At 50.2% G+C, this 16,612-nt stretch overlaps 1 protein-coding gene across 1 annotated transcript in view; it reads right to left on the reverse strand.

Moving 5' to 3' along the window:
• Positions 1-269: 269 nt before the first annotated feature.
• The window catches only part of BMERB1 (bMERB domain containing 1), a 112,118-nt gene continuing 95,775 nt past the window's right edge, over positions 270-16,612 (reverse strand). The window contains exons 3-6 of the mRNA XM_023616278.2: positions 12,330-12,403; positions 5,964-6,078; positions 4,287-4,369; positions 270-1,838 (exon numbers count right to left, since the gene is read on the reverse strand). Of these exons, the coding sequence (XP_023472046.1) occupies positions 1,726-1,838; positions 4,287-4,369; positions 5,964-6,078; positions 12,330-12,403 (385 nt within the window). The 3' untranslated portion in view covers positions 270-1,725. The remainder of the gene's footprint in view (positions 1,839-4,286; positions 4,370-5,963; positions 6,079-12,329; positions 12,404-16,612) is intronic.

A 16,612-nucleotide genomic window follows, 5' to 3' on the forward strand; every position in this document is an offset into this window, starting at 1 on the left:
GTGTCACCTTGACTTGAGAGAAATTCGGATTAACTTTTGATTTATAAATATTTTGAAAACTGCGACCCATTAACGGCCTAAGACTTTTACTTCTAGGAGTTTATCTTAAGGAAAGGTCAGGAACTCAGATGAAGCTTTATCCCTCAGGATGTTTATCGTGACATTATTTGTAATACTGAAGAACTAGAAACAGCCTAAATGTCCAACAATGAGGAAATGGTTAAATAACGGAATATCCCCAAGATGGATTACTAAGCAGCCACTGTAAATATTTATGAAGAGTGTTTAATGTTTACAAAGAGCTTTTAATGACGTGACACAACAGGGATACAATGCTAACAGAAGAAAGAAAACTGGTAATAAAATGGTACAATATGACGTCAATCGTGAAAAAAAAAAGCATAAAAAAAGACTGAAAGGAAATATGCCAAAATGTCAGAGCGATCTCTAGTTGGAGGAATTATGGGAGTTAAAAAAAAAAAAAACCCCAAAGAACAAAAAACTTGTTTATACTTTCTCTACTTTTTAGATGATTCACTATGTACATGGATTCCTTCCACAGTCAAGAAAAAAGTAAAAACTTTATAAAGGCTGCGTACGCGGTTTCTATTTTTATTTTCTCCGATGGATGATTGTACATCAGCGAATCTTGGGTTAGGCTAACTACTGAGGCCGGTCACAACACACTCACACGTACAGAGAGGTCACACGGGCTGTGCCGGGCTGGCTGTAGCAGATGTACATTGTTACACTGGTGGAATTGTTAGGCTGGTTACAATACACCACCAATGACGGGACACGGTTGGGTCAGGCCGACTCTCCCACCGCCGTTGTTGTTTGCGGAGGTCTGTGTGTTAGGCTGGTGAGTGGCGTCCCGCTGGCACTCCCTCCAGTGGCCCCCAGTGGGTGGAGAGCGCCTGGGTCAGCATCTGCTCTGGGTCCCCTTGCCTCGGTGTTGGAGCCTCCAGCTGTCCACTGCCTCTTCCCGGCACTGGGTGTGCCCCAGCCCAGGCCCCACCCCCCCACACCTGCTCCACACACCTGGGGCAGACATGGTAAGGTAACAAAGAGCCAAGAGGAAGTGGACGTGCTCCTGATGGGAACCGTGCCCAGACACAGGAGGGAAAGAAGCGGGAGATGAGACCACGACACCACACACAAGCTCATTCTTTACAGACGGGCCCCTCTGTGTCTTCAAAGCACGTGGGCTGTGTGGAGCCTTCGAGGGTACAGCCCCTGGGAGAGGAGAGATGGAGGATGGGAGCTGTGCCCATTTGGGGCAGGCCTGACAGCAGAGCTAGGAGGGCGGATGGGGGATGAGTCCAATGTGGTGCTCAACTGTTGAAGAGTCACGACTATACACACCTGGGGACCATGCCCCTCCCCCAGTTCATTCGCACGGTGGGTTAGATACAGCTAGATAGAAGTGGAGATATACTTTTTTGAGGGAGGACCTTTCCTGGTGGTTGGATAAACAGTGAGACAGACTCCTGGGTTCAGCATGCTCTGGGGAGGGCCATGCGACGGTGAGGGACTGCCTATTGCTACACTCTGTACAGGACGGCTGGGCCCGCCTGCCGCGCCCACGGCCCCTGGCGGCAGTCACGGGCTTGCCTTCAACCCCTTTGGCCTTGGAGAGCTCTTGGGCCCCAGTGAAATGGGGGCTATGAAGACAAGAGGATGGGAAGGGGGTCCCCATTGCCCTGGGGGCACCCCACGTGGGGGCTACATGATATTGCACTGGGTGGCCCCACAGCAATCCTTGATGAGCGCCAGCCCCGTCTTGGCCACCGTGGGCTTACTAGGTGGGGGCTCTGCTTTCTTCTCTGCTCGGGAGCCTGCAGCAAGGTAGGAACAGAGAGAGAAAGAGGAGAAAAGGGTGAGAGGGAGAGGTGAGGCGAGGAGAGCCCTGATCATATACAGCCCTAGTCCCCTCCCCACTCCTGGCCAGGCCTTGCTTCTACTCCACAGATCAGGTGGTGTGGAGAGCTGGCGTGCTGGTGGTCCTGATGACTGTCGCTGACTGTGGGCCCACTGGCTTTCGTTCCTTGGCTTCCAACCACAGCTTTCAGTCCTATGCACTTCTCCTCACTGTCATATCTGCCAAGCCCAGCACAGGGTCTGGTCTTCAAGAGGTATTTGGTGAATGGATAAATGAGAAATGTTGTTCCAGTCACTTTTTGACTGGAACAACATGAGGGCTCACATCTTTCAATTCTGCAAAATGCATACATTGTCTTTTCGGATGCCCCCATCTCTCATTCTCTGTTCTCTCTCCTTCTGGAATGCTTATTAGACATAAGTTGGACCTACTTACCCTATCCTCCATGTTTCATAATTCCCTTTCATATTTTCCACCTCTTTCTCTCTCTGTGCTGCAATCTGGGTAATTTCCTCACCTCTGTCTTCCAAGTTAATGAATCCTCCTTCAGCTGTGTCACTGTGTTTAATCTATTGAGTTTTTACTTCAGTGATGGTAATTTTTTTAGAAGGCTAATTGTTTGCAAATCTACCTTTTCTTTTTTCAAAGCGTCCTCCTATTTCATTTTGGGGGGTAGTCCTTCTTCTGTCCTTTTAATCATTTTAAATATACTTATTGTCTCTTTTAGATAGTTATTTCTGGTTCTTGGGAAGACAGTCTCTTTGTTGCATCTAATGACTGCCCTCGTGGTGGTTCAAGTCTCCATGAGTTTTAAATTTTTATTGGGAGCTCATCTTCATGGGGGTTGTTTTATCTGTAGGCTGTGTATTATGGGATGCTGTAGGGTTCCTACTGAGCAATTTTGCATTTGCTTTGCTGGGGTCCCAGAGATTTCACTGGTTTTATGTTAGGTTTAATTTTTAAACATGGGATTCCAACAGCAGATAAGTAGTGTAAACTTGGACCCCACACTTGGCCCCTTGCACATGGTACAGTCTTGGTGTTTTGATTTCTTGCTAGAATTCTTTTTTCTATCCATAACCCTACATAGAAGGCAAGTTTCTTTGCTCCTTCTCCATAGGTAAGTGGAGTTTTCCTAATTGGCCTTTCCTGGAAGAGACAGTCCATTGAGGACACAAGGACCTCGTGCCTTTTGATTTTAGGGGCCTGTGGAAGTGATCATGGCTCTTCTCTTTCTTTATCCTCCCACATTCTACAACCGTGTTTTCATGGGATGTTAATGGATGGTCAGGGAAAACTAGGTTTGTGGCTGTAGTAGATAGTGGCAACTTTGGGGTTTTGTCGTCCTAGAAAGATTTCCAGTCCCTTTTCCTCTGGTCACAGCTCATGTCGCTGTGGCTACAGGAGTGGGCATGTGACATAGATCCAGCCAATCACAGTATCCCAGCCTCTTGGGGGCAGTGATGGGCCTAGGAGGTGGGAACATGATCCAGGAAAGGCCAATCAGCATCTTTCACTGAGATTTATATGTTTAGATACCAGGAGAGAGTGTCTGTGGTGTCGCCCCACTGCCGCTGAGCTGTGGTTCTGGAGCTCTGGCCCCACGGAGAAGGCCTGTGTAGTAGGAGAAAATGAAGCTAACATGCAAACTGGGGTGGAGACGAGAAAGGGAGGAAAAGAGATGACATCCTAGCAGTGTCCAGTCCCTGAAGTCCTGGTTCTTGTTGCTCTTCTTCCAACAAATCCCCTTTCTTGCTTAGGCTAGTTTGAATTGGGCATCCATTTCTTATAACCGAAAGCAGCCTCATTGGGTCAACAAAGGGAAGACAGCAGGACCCGTTATCACTTCAGTATGCTAGCGGACATTGGGACCAACAAATAGAGGGTCAAAAACACAGCATTTGCCAAACTTATTTCATACGGAACCCTTTTTGCTCTGAGTGTCTTATGAGGCTAATATTCTGCGAGGCATGCTTTGGGTTCCACTCCTCCAGAGATTCCAGCTCCAGCAGAGGCCAGAGCTCCCTGAGCCTCAGTCCCCACCTTCTTGCCTCAGTGGCCACCCTGCTTCTTCTATGAAACGTATCAAAACACGTGATGAAAGAGCAACAGCTGCTGCCAGGACCAGCTACACAGTTTGTAGAACCCAGTGCAAAAGGAAAATGCGGGGCCCCTGGTTCCAGAATTCTTCTGAGTTTCAAGGCAGCAACAGCAGAACATTAAAGCAAGCACAGTACCCTTCCGGCCTGGGGCGCTGGGAGACGGCACAGCTTGCACGCCCATGAAGCCGGCCCTGCCTGCTGCCATCTGTGCCCTAGTTGGATCTCTAGAAAGCATCCCAGGTCTCTTTTAAATGCCCTTTTCTCTTGGATCGGCGAGGAGGAGGAATAATGTTTGCACTCACTGGCTGGAGATTTGGTTACTTTGTCTAGAGGTTTTAACTTGATTCTCAGGAAATCGGCTATTTCCTTGTCTTCTTCTTGCTCCCTGTGAAGACAGATGTGTAAAGACAAGAGGAAAGTGCAGTAAGCAAGGAAAGCATCAAGGAAGCGATAAAGTGAGGCAAGAGGTTAAGTGTGTGGGACCATGTATCAGGCGTTGTGGATGGTGAGTGCATGTTGTGTGTTATGTGGGGTGGAACATGCATGTTATCATGTGGTATGTATGTTATGTGGGGTGGCATGTGTATGTTGTGTGTGGTGCATGTATGTTGTTTTGTGTTACGTGGGTGGTATGTGTTGTGTGGGGTGGTGCATGCATGTCGCATGTGTGGTACGTGTGTGTTATGTGTCATGTGTGGGTGGTACATGTACATTATCGTGTGTGTGGCGTGGGTGGTGCATGTATGTTTTGTGTTGTGGGTGGGTGGCACATGTATGTTATCATGTGGTGTGTGTGTCTTGTGGGTGGTGCATGTATGATGTGTGTGTGGTGCCTGTATGTTGTTTTGTTATGTGTGAGTGGTACATGTGTTGTGTGGGGTGGTGCATGTATGTTGTTTTGTGTTATGTGTGGGTGGTATATCTGTGGCACGTGTTACGTGTGCGTGGTATGCATATGTTGCATGTTATGTGTGTATGGTGTGTGTGTGTTGTGCTTGATGAACCTGCTCTGAAGCAGAGACACGTATCAACAATGGAGTAAATGTCTACTGGTGCTGAGGTGAGACCCCAGGGCAGAGGCAGGGACATCACAAGACCCAGCCTCCCTGTCGGGGGTTCCGTGAGCTGGGCAACACCTCTCCCGACCCTGTACCTGTCAGTCACCCTAGACACCTGTGCTCCCACAAGGTGCTGGCAGGCCTCAGAAGGCAAGTCACCTCAGCTCTTCCAAGGGTCGCCCGGGGCAAAGTCAGAGGGCCAGGTCTGGCTGAGGCCCAGGGGTCTCAGACGACCCAGGAGGACACAGAAAACAAAGAGGGAGTTGCCCTCTGGGTTGGAAGAAGCCCCGTGAGCCTCTTTCCTGTGGAGTGCTCCAAAGGCTCGGCTCCAGGACAAAAATATTCAAGGATCAGCATTCACATCTTTCCCAGGCCGGCTTCCTCAGGGGCCTCCAGCGTTGTCCTGATCAAGGTGGCAGGTGTGTCTGCAAATAGGAGACCCTGGAGGCTAAGAAAGGGCATCGGAGCCACCAAGGACAGGGAAGAGAAAAGAACAAAGCCGGGAAGTGGAGAGGGCAGGCAAGGAAGCCGGTCAGTACGGGGGGCAGGGTTTCTGTAGAAACCAACAGAAGTTTCTAGAAATTGCCTTGATGCGTGAGAGAAAGCTCAGTGAAGAGAAGGTGTAGGAAGCTCTGCCATGTGCTGTGTGATCTAATTCCTCCCGGGTAACCTCCTGGAATGATGTTTACTTGAGACTCAAGGGCCTTTGCAAGACTTTTTGGAGACAATTTGAGTTTCTCTTGAATGTGAAATGGGTCCCCAGGCCACAAAGCTGGGGCTCATTTGGATCCAGTGTGTGCGGAGCATTTGCCACGCCTGTTAGGCAAGGCTGTGGGTCCCCGGAGCAGACGACGGGTTTCGGAAGGAAGCCGAGGGTTGCGTTCCAACAGCCAGGTGCCTGGGGACCTGCCGCCCACCCACCTTAACCGTTCCACCTCTGCGTCGTCCACCAGGAAGTCTCGCTTCTGCACCAGTTTGTGGATCTTCTGGATTAGCTCGTCCTCTCTCTGCTTCTGCAGCTTGGTTTTTTCTTTCTCTGGGAAGAAGAAAACATCAGCAAAGAAACCGCTGAGTGGAACTGTTGAAAGCACTGGAGTCCGAGGGGCCAGGGTTGGAATCCTGGTCTACCATTTTGCTCATGGGGTGAACTTGGAGAAGTAACTTGACCTCTTCAAGCCTCAGTTTCCCCCTCTGTAAAATACACACGGTGAGGCTTAACTGCAGTGACATTAGTAAAGGACTTAGGTGGACTCGGGCTGTGGGGAGAGCTCAGTAAGTGGTACTGATGCTGCCCGGGGGCCGTGCAGACGGCAGAGGGTGAGGAGGGTCTGGTGGGGGGGGGGGGGGGGGGCGTGCGGAGGGAACTACTTTCTCGTGGGAGTCAAGCGATCTGTGAGATGAAAAGCCTCCACGCTGGGGGCGTTAGTCCTGTCCCAAATACCGCGGGCTAGAACACCAGAGAGAAAACACGAGGGCTGGAGATGAGGATGGGGAAAACGAGGAGGGCGGAAATTTAAACCCGCATCAGTCTCGTTCTGTTCAGACTCCTTCAGAAGATCAAAAAATGTGGGGCAGCTTGTCGTCCGCCTGCCTAGGACTGGCGCTGACAATTTCCTCTCGATCTGGAGGCAGAACCAGAGGCGAGGGGAATATATATTTGGTGAGGAGAGAGTGGTGGTCTCTCCCATTAAGCAGAGGGGCAGTGGGGAAGGGGGTGGAATTGCCAGCAGCCCCTGGATTCCAGGCCATCGCCGGTTGACAATGGCGGTGTGACTCCTCCCACGGTGGGTCCCGTGGTCCGATTTCCTACATCACTCGTCAGCACCACTGAGCTTCCCGGCCCCCTGCCAGCGAGTTAACCGTGCGCCCTGGCTCAGCTCGCTCAGGGCGTCATCCGTGGTGTCACTGTCCTCTCCAAGTAACCAGCAAAGGCCCTCCGATATTCCCGAGAGTCCTCTGCCCCTCCCCAGATCTTTGCCAGAGCCACGCAAGGACTGGCAGGGCCCCCAGGAATGGACGCACCTCCGTCCCCAAGTTACTCATCCCCATTTTCTCTCTTCTGCCATTCGGGCACCTCCAGATACTCAGAGGCAGCCCTCCACTCACGCAGCCCTTCCCAGCAGCTCAGGGAGAAGCCGTCTACTCGAAGTGGTCTGTGCCACCTTACAGACCAGTTCCTCACCCACCTGCCCGCAGGTACCGCCCACCTGCCTCCAGGCACTATCCACTTGCCCACAGGCACCACCTCTTGCTTGGTCATGTGACACTCTTGCTGGCCAGCATCACCCACCTACTTCCCCATGAGAACCTCCAGCTTGCCAGCTTCACCCCTGTTTGCTGGCATCCCACACGCACCTAGCTCCTAACATCTCCACGTGCTTGCTGACATGACTCTCCAGCGTGCTGCTCATCTCCTCCAGGCCCAGGGTACCAACCCCCCGTCTCCCTGGGCCATGCTGTGGCCTCCCAACTGGTCTCCCTGACCTGGAGCCTCTGTCCCAACTGTGAGCCCTGGCTGTAGACTCCGATGGCTCTGGCTTGCCGTCCCAGCTCCTCCCCCTCCTAGCTGTGTGACTCGGGGCACGTTCCTCAACCTTGCTGAGCATCCAGCCTCTCAACACCGATAATCATAACGTTGTGGCAATTTTAAGGGAGATAAACAAGTAAAATACTAGGCTTCCTGCCCGGTGCATAATAAGGGCTCATCAACAGTCAGCTGCAATTATTATAAGCGATTATTTACATCGTCCCTGTTGTTTTAACGACTCAATGCCCTCCAGATTAAGTATTGGCTGCATCGGGCACACAAAAAAAATACTTATTTAATGGAGGACAAGCAAATATAGCGTAAGTGTGCAAATGGTAAGTGCTTAGTAAATTGCAACTATTATCATTCTACCTGTATTACCATGAGCTTTACATTTTCCTTTAACCTAGGTTTCTCAGCCTCGACACTATTGGTGTTTGAGACTGCGTCATTCCATGTCGTGGGGGGCTGCCCTGTGCCCTGCAGGATGTCGACCAGCATCCCTGCCTTCTACCCACTCAATGCCAGTAGAAGCCCCCACCTTTTGTGACGACTCAAAATGCCTCCAGACATGGCCAGTGTCCCCTGGGGGGGCAAGTGGTCCCTGGTTGAGGACCTCTAGTTTAATCTTTTCCGACAACCCTATGAAGGCGATCCTATTTCTGTGTCCCTACAGCCAGCTCTAAGCATCCCCTGCTCTGAGGCGGCAGTGGTGGCAGTGGCGCTGGGACGAGACCTCTTGGCTTGTCCTTGAGAAGCCCTCAAGGCAGGGACGGCCCCAGGGGTTGTCTTGGATCACAAGTCACCCACACCCACCATTGAGGAGCTGGAGAAATAGGATTTTCTGGGCAGTTCAGCGTCTTCTTTCCTTAATACTTTTATTGATGTGTTGCTGGGAGCATTTTTTTCCCCCTAAAATCAGCCACATCCATTGAGGAACGCAGAGGGACTCTCACCGAGGAGTCCGAGGAGACAATGGGAAGAGGTGAGGAGGAAAGAAACTAATGTCTGAATTTCCGCATGAAAGTGACTGGGACGGTATGCTTTCCTGGTGAATCCTTGGGACTGGCGTCGAGGACCTGGGCACTGTTCTAACCAGCCCTGTGACCTTGTCCCAAGTGTTTCATGGCGGGCCAGTCAATGGCATTTCGGGCAGGACACATTCCTCTTGTGGGACTGTCCCCATGCTGCAGGTTTTTGTGTCCCTGGCCTCCGCCCTTTGAGTGTCAGTACTGATCTCGTCTTTATTTAAGCTTTTGGTGTTTTGTTCATCCATGGATTTTTTTTGCAAGAATTTTGATATTTTAGATATTGTATTAAAACATTATCGATCCTGATTACTGAATGTTTTGTGCTGGAACTGAGCGCCTTTTCTCCTCACTCTAGTCCACGTCCTGGTCAGTCACACACCCCAATCACTGTCAGCCAAAGACCCCCACTTCCACTTGAGAGGCTGCTACGGCCCCACGTGGAGCCACTGTGGCCTGAGGTGGCCTTGGCTGACCTGGTGGCCACACACTCATGTGTCCTCTGCCTCAGTGCCTCCCACATGTCCTGCTGAGCCAACAGTGGGTTCTGGGAATCTTTCCTCCCAAGGGAGATGCCAGTCCATATTGGGCCCATCAGAGTCTCCTGGGAAGTTGAAAATTGGGACGCAGAGGCCCTGGGCATCAGGCTCTTGGGTGGGAAATCATGGAAGGGAGATGGAGTGGCCTTGCTTGACTCGTGCGCCAGAGGGAGAAAATGGAACCTGCACCCAGAATAGAGAGAGAAAGAGAGCAAGAGCCCAAGAACATTCCACAGCTCTCCTGCTTCTGGTTCCAGACCCTTGTGAGGTTGGGGTGAGCTTCACGCTGTGTTGGGATAAATAGTACACACCCCCTCTGATTTCATATCTACTGGGATTCCATTTGGAAATAGGATCTTTGCGGATATTGTTAGTTAAGACGAGGTCATCCTCATGAGGGTGGGCCCGTAGTCCAATGACTGGTGTCCGTGAAAGGAGAGGAGAGGACAGAAGATATACAGAGAAGAAGGCCATGTGACCTGGAGGCAGAGATTGGAGACAGGCAGCGACAAGCCAAGGACCACCCAAGATTGACGGGCGCCACCAGGAGCTGGAAGAGGCAAGGAAGGATTTTCTTCTCGAGACTTCGGAGGGAGCAGGGCCCTGCCAACAGTGTGATTTCGAGCTTCTGGGCTCTAGAACGGTGAGAGAATAATTTTCTGTTGTTCTAAGGCACTAAGTTTGTGGGAATTTGTTACGGCAGCTACAGGAAACTGATACAATGCTCTAGGGCTCCAGGAGTCTTCACTGTCCTTCTGGTAATTGCCGGTTTTGTGCTTACATAAGATTGGATGGGTTTTTGTAGCTTTCAACCAAACTTTCCCTTGGAGGGCTATAAAACAAGAGAATTGAATTGGCCTGCTGGCTCTCAACTCTAGCTGCTTATCAGCATCCTGTGAGAAGCTTTTAAAAATGACCGATGCCAGAGCCCCACACTAATCGAATGGGAATTTCCAGAAGCTGATGTCTGGACTTGGTGATTCTCTTCCCCAGCCTTTTATTGCTTTATGTTTGACATTTAACTTTCCGTGGCAACAGTTTTATTGAGATATATTTCACACACCAAACAAGGCGCCTGTTGAAGTTGTTATTTGCAGAGTTATGCAACCATCGCCACAATCGATTCTAGAACATTTTAATCACCCCCAAAACAACCCTGTACCCACGAGCTGGCACCCCCTATTCGGTTAGGACTGTCTGCTCACTTGTGTATTCCCGTGGCCTGCACAGTGCCTGGCGCCCAGGAAATGCTCATTCACGCAACGGTATCTGAAAGTTCTAATGTCACGGCATACGCTGTCGTTGGAACGAGGATGGGTTGAGCGCTCCCGCTCTTTGATCTGTTAATTCACGGCAGAGTCACAACCAGCACGGGAGGGGGGCGTTATTGGCCTCATTTTACACACAAGGACTTCGAGGCTCAGTGAAATTGCGTTGTTCCGTGAAGGTCATCTAGCCGGTAATCCTGGATTCAAACCCAGATCACTGGGCTTGGAAGTGGTGGTTCTTAGACGGGGCGGGACAATTTGCCCACCTACCCGCTCCACCCCCAGCCAGGGGATATTTGGCAGCTTCTGGAGACGTTTTCGGTGGTCACCCCTGGGACAGAGGGGGATGCCACTGTCACGTGGTGGGTTGAGGCCAGGGACGCTGCTAAATCCTGCAACACACAGGACAGCCCCGCTTCCAATGGAGAATTAATTCTCCAGCCCCAAGTGTTCCTGGGGTCGAGGGATCTGGAGCAATGCCCCATTCTAAACGGTGTCCTGCACTACTGGTGCAACAAGGGCTACCCTCCCTGGTACCCGCTGTGGGCTGGGCGCTCTCTTTCCCCTAACTTGTGGGCACCTGAGAGCAGAGAATCATTTTCTCTTCATCGCTGCATGCCCAGCCCCGAGCTCAGGGCTGGAGGCAGCGCGGCCTCGAGACATACTTACTGAACTGGTAGGATGGCAAAAACAGTCAGTTCAAGGCCAACGGGGGTGCGTATCTGGCCTGTGCTGCTTCTTGCCAAGGCCAAGGCCAGGTTCTTGAGACAGAGTTGGGTTGGTTCATTCTATTAACCTTCCTTTAGCACCTCCCAGGTCCTCATTCCTGCCCTCAAGGAGCACTGCTTCTAGAGAGGGACGTGTGTGAGTCAACAGGCTATTATTTATTTATTTAATTAGCCCTGAGCTAACATCTGCTGCCAATCCTCCTCTTTTTGCTGAGGAAGACTGGCCCTGAGCTAACACCTGTGCCCATCTTCCTCTACTTTCTATGTGGGACGCCTACCACAGCATGGCGTGCCAAGTGGTGCCATGTCTGCACCTGGGGTCTGAACCGGTGAATCCCGGGCTGCTGAAGTGGAACGTGTGCACTTCACCACTGCGCCACTGGGCCGGCCCCTCAACAGGCAATTTTTTGATAAGTTCTTTGATAAGAGTAAGCCCCCGGAGGGCACCCAACCCAGCCTGGATGGGCGGGGAAGGCTTTCTTGGAAGAAGGGGCCAAACAAGCTATGAGCTGAAGAATGGGTAGAAACTTGTTCAGGTAATGATAACAATAACAGCAATAATTTATTCAGCACTTACTATAGGATGGGAACTGAGCTAAGCACTTTACGTATTTTTCCCCTCGGTCCACCCGACAACAACCCTACGAGGTAGATACCACTATCGTCCCAGTCTACAGATGAAGAAACCGAGATTTAGTGAAGTAACTTGCCCAAGGTCTTGTCATTAATAAGTGACAGATGTAGGTTGGACTGCAAAGTCAGAGCTCGTAATCACCATCCTCTGTCCCCAGACAGGATAATAATAATGGCGATTGCCAATATTTACTGGATGCTTACTTTGGATCAGACATCAAGCTAAGCGCATGGCTTGCATTGCTTCATTAATCACAATGAGACGTACACCCAACAAGCTAGATACCGTTGATGTTACTACCCCATTTTCAGAGGAGGAGAAACCGAGTCTCAGAGAGAGAAAGTGACCTGCCAAGGTCAAGAAGGTAGCCAGAATTAGGACTTGAACCGGGTCTACCTGACACGGAGTCGTGTTTGAATCGTGATCAGGGAGCACCACATTGCGAGAATGAGGCCACGCTAGGAGAAGGGACGAACTCTGACTTCCAGACCTAAGGGGTGGACACACGGCCGGCTGGGGGCTCTGAGCAGCTACGTGCCGGGGGTGGAGGCTCAGATGTTTACCTGGAATGGCGACCAAGTTCTGTAGCTCCTGCTTCAGGTCCATGATGTCATTACAGAGCTGGATGTCATCCATCCTGGGGAAACAGGACACCGCACGACAGCAGGTTACACCGACAGAACATTCTACACCCTGTGCACCACCCGGGTTTCAACAAAGAGGGTTTGTGGGAGGGCGCTGTCCTCTGTGTGAGCCACACATGCTCTTTATAAAAGTTTTCCCCTAAAAGAAGACGGACAGAAACTGCCCGTTACCCCGCTGCTTAGAAATGATCTAATCGCCGTTAACAACACCTTGACAGAGGAGTTCTTTCCAGTCTTCACGTGCCTGGTGAGCTCATGTTGCAGGTTTGGTGTCTTATCAGCTATGTTAAAAAATGTTAACCATTACAGAAATTGACAATATAGAGAAAAATCGGTCTCTGTCCTTTAGAGAGAACCGTTGTCAACAGTTTGAAAAATATTCCTCCAGGGTTTTTTAGAGGTTAAATGTTAAAGTTTTTAAAATGCTTATACCACCATACACGACATCATTTGTTAATGTATAAAAACATTTTGTGGGGCCAGCCCGGTGGCGTAGCAGTTAAGTTGTACGCTCTGCTTTGACGGCCTGGGGTTCTCTGGTTTGGATCCTGGGTGCAGACCTACACACCACTCATCCAGCCATGCTGTGGTGGCGTCCCACATAGGAGAACCAGAAGGACTTACAACTATGTACTGGGGGGCTTTGGGAGAAAAAAAAAGAGAGAAAGATTGCAACATATGTTAGCTTGGGGCCATTCTTCAAAAAAATAAAAACTGGGGCCGGCCCAGTGGTGCAGCTGTTAAGTGTGCACATTCCGCTTCTCGGCAGCCCAGGGTTCACCAGTTCAGATCCCGGGTGTGGACATGGCACCGCTCGGCAAGCCATGCTGTGGCAGGTGTCCCACATAGAAAGTAGAGGAAGATGGGCATGGATGTTAGCTCAGGGCCAGTCTTCCTCAGCAAAAAGAGAGGAGGATTGGCAGCAGATGTTAGCTCAGGGCTAATCTTCCTCAAACAAAAACAAAAACAAAACATTTTGTGATTTTCCTTTTATTTCCTTGATATATCTTGGGATCTTTCCACGTCAGGACATGTAAATCTCCTCATTTTTAATGGCTGCATAGTATTCCATTATATTGATATACAGTGATTTATTTATTCTCCTGTTCATAGACATCTTGGTTGTTTCCTAATACATCTCTAGGATAAATTACTAAAAATAAAGAAATTCCTAGAAAAAAATAAAATCACTGGGTCAAATTACATGAACACTTGCCTTTTTCAGAGGAATTTCCACATTGCCCTCCAGAGAGAAGAATTATGCATGATATTCCCACCAGCAGTATGACAGAACACTCACTGCCAGAGTCTTAGGAATTGGGTGGAACGTACAATTTTGCAGTATGCATTATAGTTGTGTGTGTGTGCTACAATATTGATTCATCCTGCTGTCAACAACATTTGTAATGGCCGCCTGAAATTTCACCACGTGGCTTTATCAGGGCTGTTTTCACTATGCCCCTATCTTGGTCACTTAGGTGGGGTTTTCAGGTTGTTTGTGCTATTTTAGCCACTGTAGGATGAACATGGATTCATTTAGAGCTTTTTTCTTCGTGTTGGATTATTTGGCGTGGGGGCTATAGATTCTCAGATGTGGAACCACTGAGTACAAAGGGCTTGATATGTCTATAGTCGTTGAGGCATATTTTCAAATCGCTTCCTCTACAGGGGTTGGGGGTGTGTGCCTTCATTCTGCACGTCTTTATTGAGTATTCACTGTGTCTGCCACTGCCATAGGCTCCGGTGATGCCCCAGCCTCGCCCGCCCTCATGAGCTGACATTTAGGCAGGGAGGGGGGACAGGGGGAGAACATAAATATAATGGAATGGAGACAGAGTGGGCCACTTTGGGCTCATCCTCCTCCCGTCCCCAGAAGGGACAGAGGGAAGCGTTAATATTCTCAAAGGGCTTGACTGAGACCACAATATTAAAGGGGGCAGGACCAGGACTGGAAATGGACGCATCTGAGTCCACTGATCTTTCTGCCTCCTCCCGCAGCATCTTCGTCAGGAGCCTGGTCTGCTGCCTCTGTTCAGAAGTGCCATCTGCACACCAGCTTGGGGCCCCCTGCCCTTTGCTGGTCAAGAACTGCCCATGTCACCCATTCTGGTCCCAGCATCCTAGCTTTCAGGACAAGTGGCAGGAACATCTCGCTTCAGCCTGTGTCTCCTGTTGCCAGAGACGCACCAAGCGTTTGTCAAGCCCTGCCCTGGATTGTCCTAGCAGGTGGCAGCTGCCTCGAACGAGCCTGGGAGCTTGCCAGGAGGGCACACAGTGTTCCTGTGGGTTCCTGTTGTGGACCATTCAACTGGAGGGGCTCCAGGATCCTTTCCCACAGCTACTGCGGAGATCCAGCTACCTCGGTGGTTCTCACTGAGGACGATTTTGATCCCTGGGGACATTTGGCAATGTCTGGAGACATCTTCGGTTTTTACAACTGGGTGTGTGGGGGGACTGCTCCTGGCATCTAGCGGGTGGAGTCCAGGGATGCTGCTAAACATGCTGCAATGCACGGGACGGCCCCCTCAATAGAGAATTAACTGGTCTAAAGTGTCAATCATGTCGAAGGTGAGAAATCTTGTGCTATCACCACAGAATTGACAGACATGTCTTATTGATGATTTTCAAGAGGGGAGACAAGGAAAGATGACAAAAGGAACAAAGCAGAGCCAGGTAGTGGTTAGAAGCAGGAGTTTCGGCACCAAACAGCCTTAGCTCAAAGGGGCCGTGGGCCAGGATTTACCTTCCTTGATGCTCATTTTCTTTCTTTCTTTCTTTCTTTCTTTCTTTCTTTCTTTTTTCTTTTGAGGAAGATTAGCCCTGAGCTAGCATCTGCCAATCCTCCTCTTTTTGCTGAGGAAGACTGGCCCTGAGCTAACATCCGTGCCCACCTTCCTCTACTTTATATGTGGGATGCCTGCTACAGCATGACCTGACAAGCGGTGCCATGTTCGCACCCAGGATCCGAACCAGGGAAGCCCGGGCTGCTGAAGTGGAACGTGCAAACTTAACCACTGTGCCACCGGGCCGGCCCCAGCTCATTTTCTTCATCTTTAAAATAGCCACGATAATAGTACTTCCTGGGATTATTATGCACATCAAGCGCTGAGCCCGTGCCTGGGACACACATGGTAAAATGCTCAATAAACAGTTTCTATTATTACTTATCAGCTGTTAGAAAGAAGCTGGGAGACAAAGGGAAAGAGAAAATGATGCTGGATAAGCAGTTTATCTGACACATGGAGCTAATGTGTACAATCTTTAAAAAAAACCCGCTAATGATTGTGGTCCCCTCTATAAAACTTTTAAATAACATTCTTATCTGATTGCAGAACAGATCCCTGGTTGGTGCAGAAATTTTGGAAAATGCAAACAGGTATGAAGAAGGAACCTAAAATTATGCGTAACCTTGACCCACGTGCACCCAGAGGGCCCTGTTCCCTCCAGGTGTTCCGTGTGGTTCTTGCCTGTAACCCAGGTGTGGTTGGCTTGCCTTGGGGACCTTAGCCCTCATGCTTTGTCCATTGAAAACACTGCTCAGCATGCCACTGAGGCCACCCAAATGCATCCAGAGCCACCCCATGTTAATGAGTAAGGCGGAATTTTTCTGACGCTCTCACGGGGACTCACGCAGCAGAACTCCATAAAAATCCCTATTGGACAGCACTGGCGTGTGCCTCAAGTTTCTCTCTTACTGCCAGCTTCCCATCCTTCTCTCTCTCAATGCCTCTCCTTTGCGCCTCCCGGCCAAAGGAGGGCCCACAGATCCCAAACAATTCAGCTCTGATCTTCAACTTACAAACGCCAGGCGGCAACACCAAACCCTGATGGTTCTTCTTTCTTTCCCCAAGAAAGAAGCTTGTTCCCCCATGCCAAGCTGTCTCAGAATAGTCACCTGGTAAAAGTCAGGTCTTTTTCTGGAAGATGGAGAGATGGGTGCTGCCATGAAGGAAAACACAAAGCCAACGTTTACGACACATTTCCTGCGTGCCAGGCACTGGCACTTTCCATGCACAAACTCACGTAAATTGCCACAACAGTCCCGTGAGAGAGGAGCTTTATCTCTACTTTACAGGAGAGGAAAGAGAAGTTAAGCAACACGCCCAAAGTTCCACACAGGGGAGCGGCCGTTGGGATTCAGCCCGAGCTCTCACTCTTGACCGCTTCACTCGGTGTCTCCTCTCCAGGTGGCTGCATGAGTT

This window comes from Equus caballus, chromosome 13 (genome assembly GCF_041296265.1).
Source record: "Equus caballus isolate H_3958 breed thoroughbred chromosome 13, TB-T2T, whole genome shotgun sequence".
NCBI classification, from domain to species: Eukaryota; Metazoa; Chordata; class Mammalia; order Perissodactyla; family Equidae; genus Equus; species Equus caballus.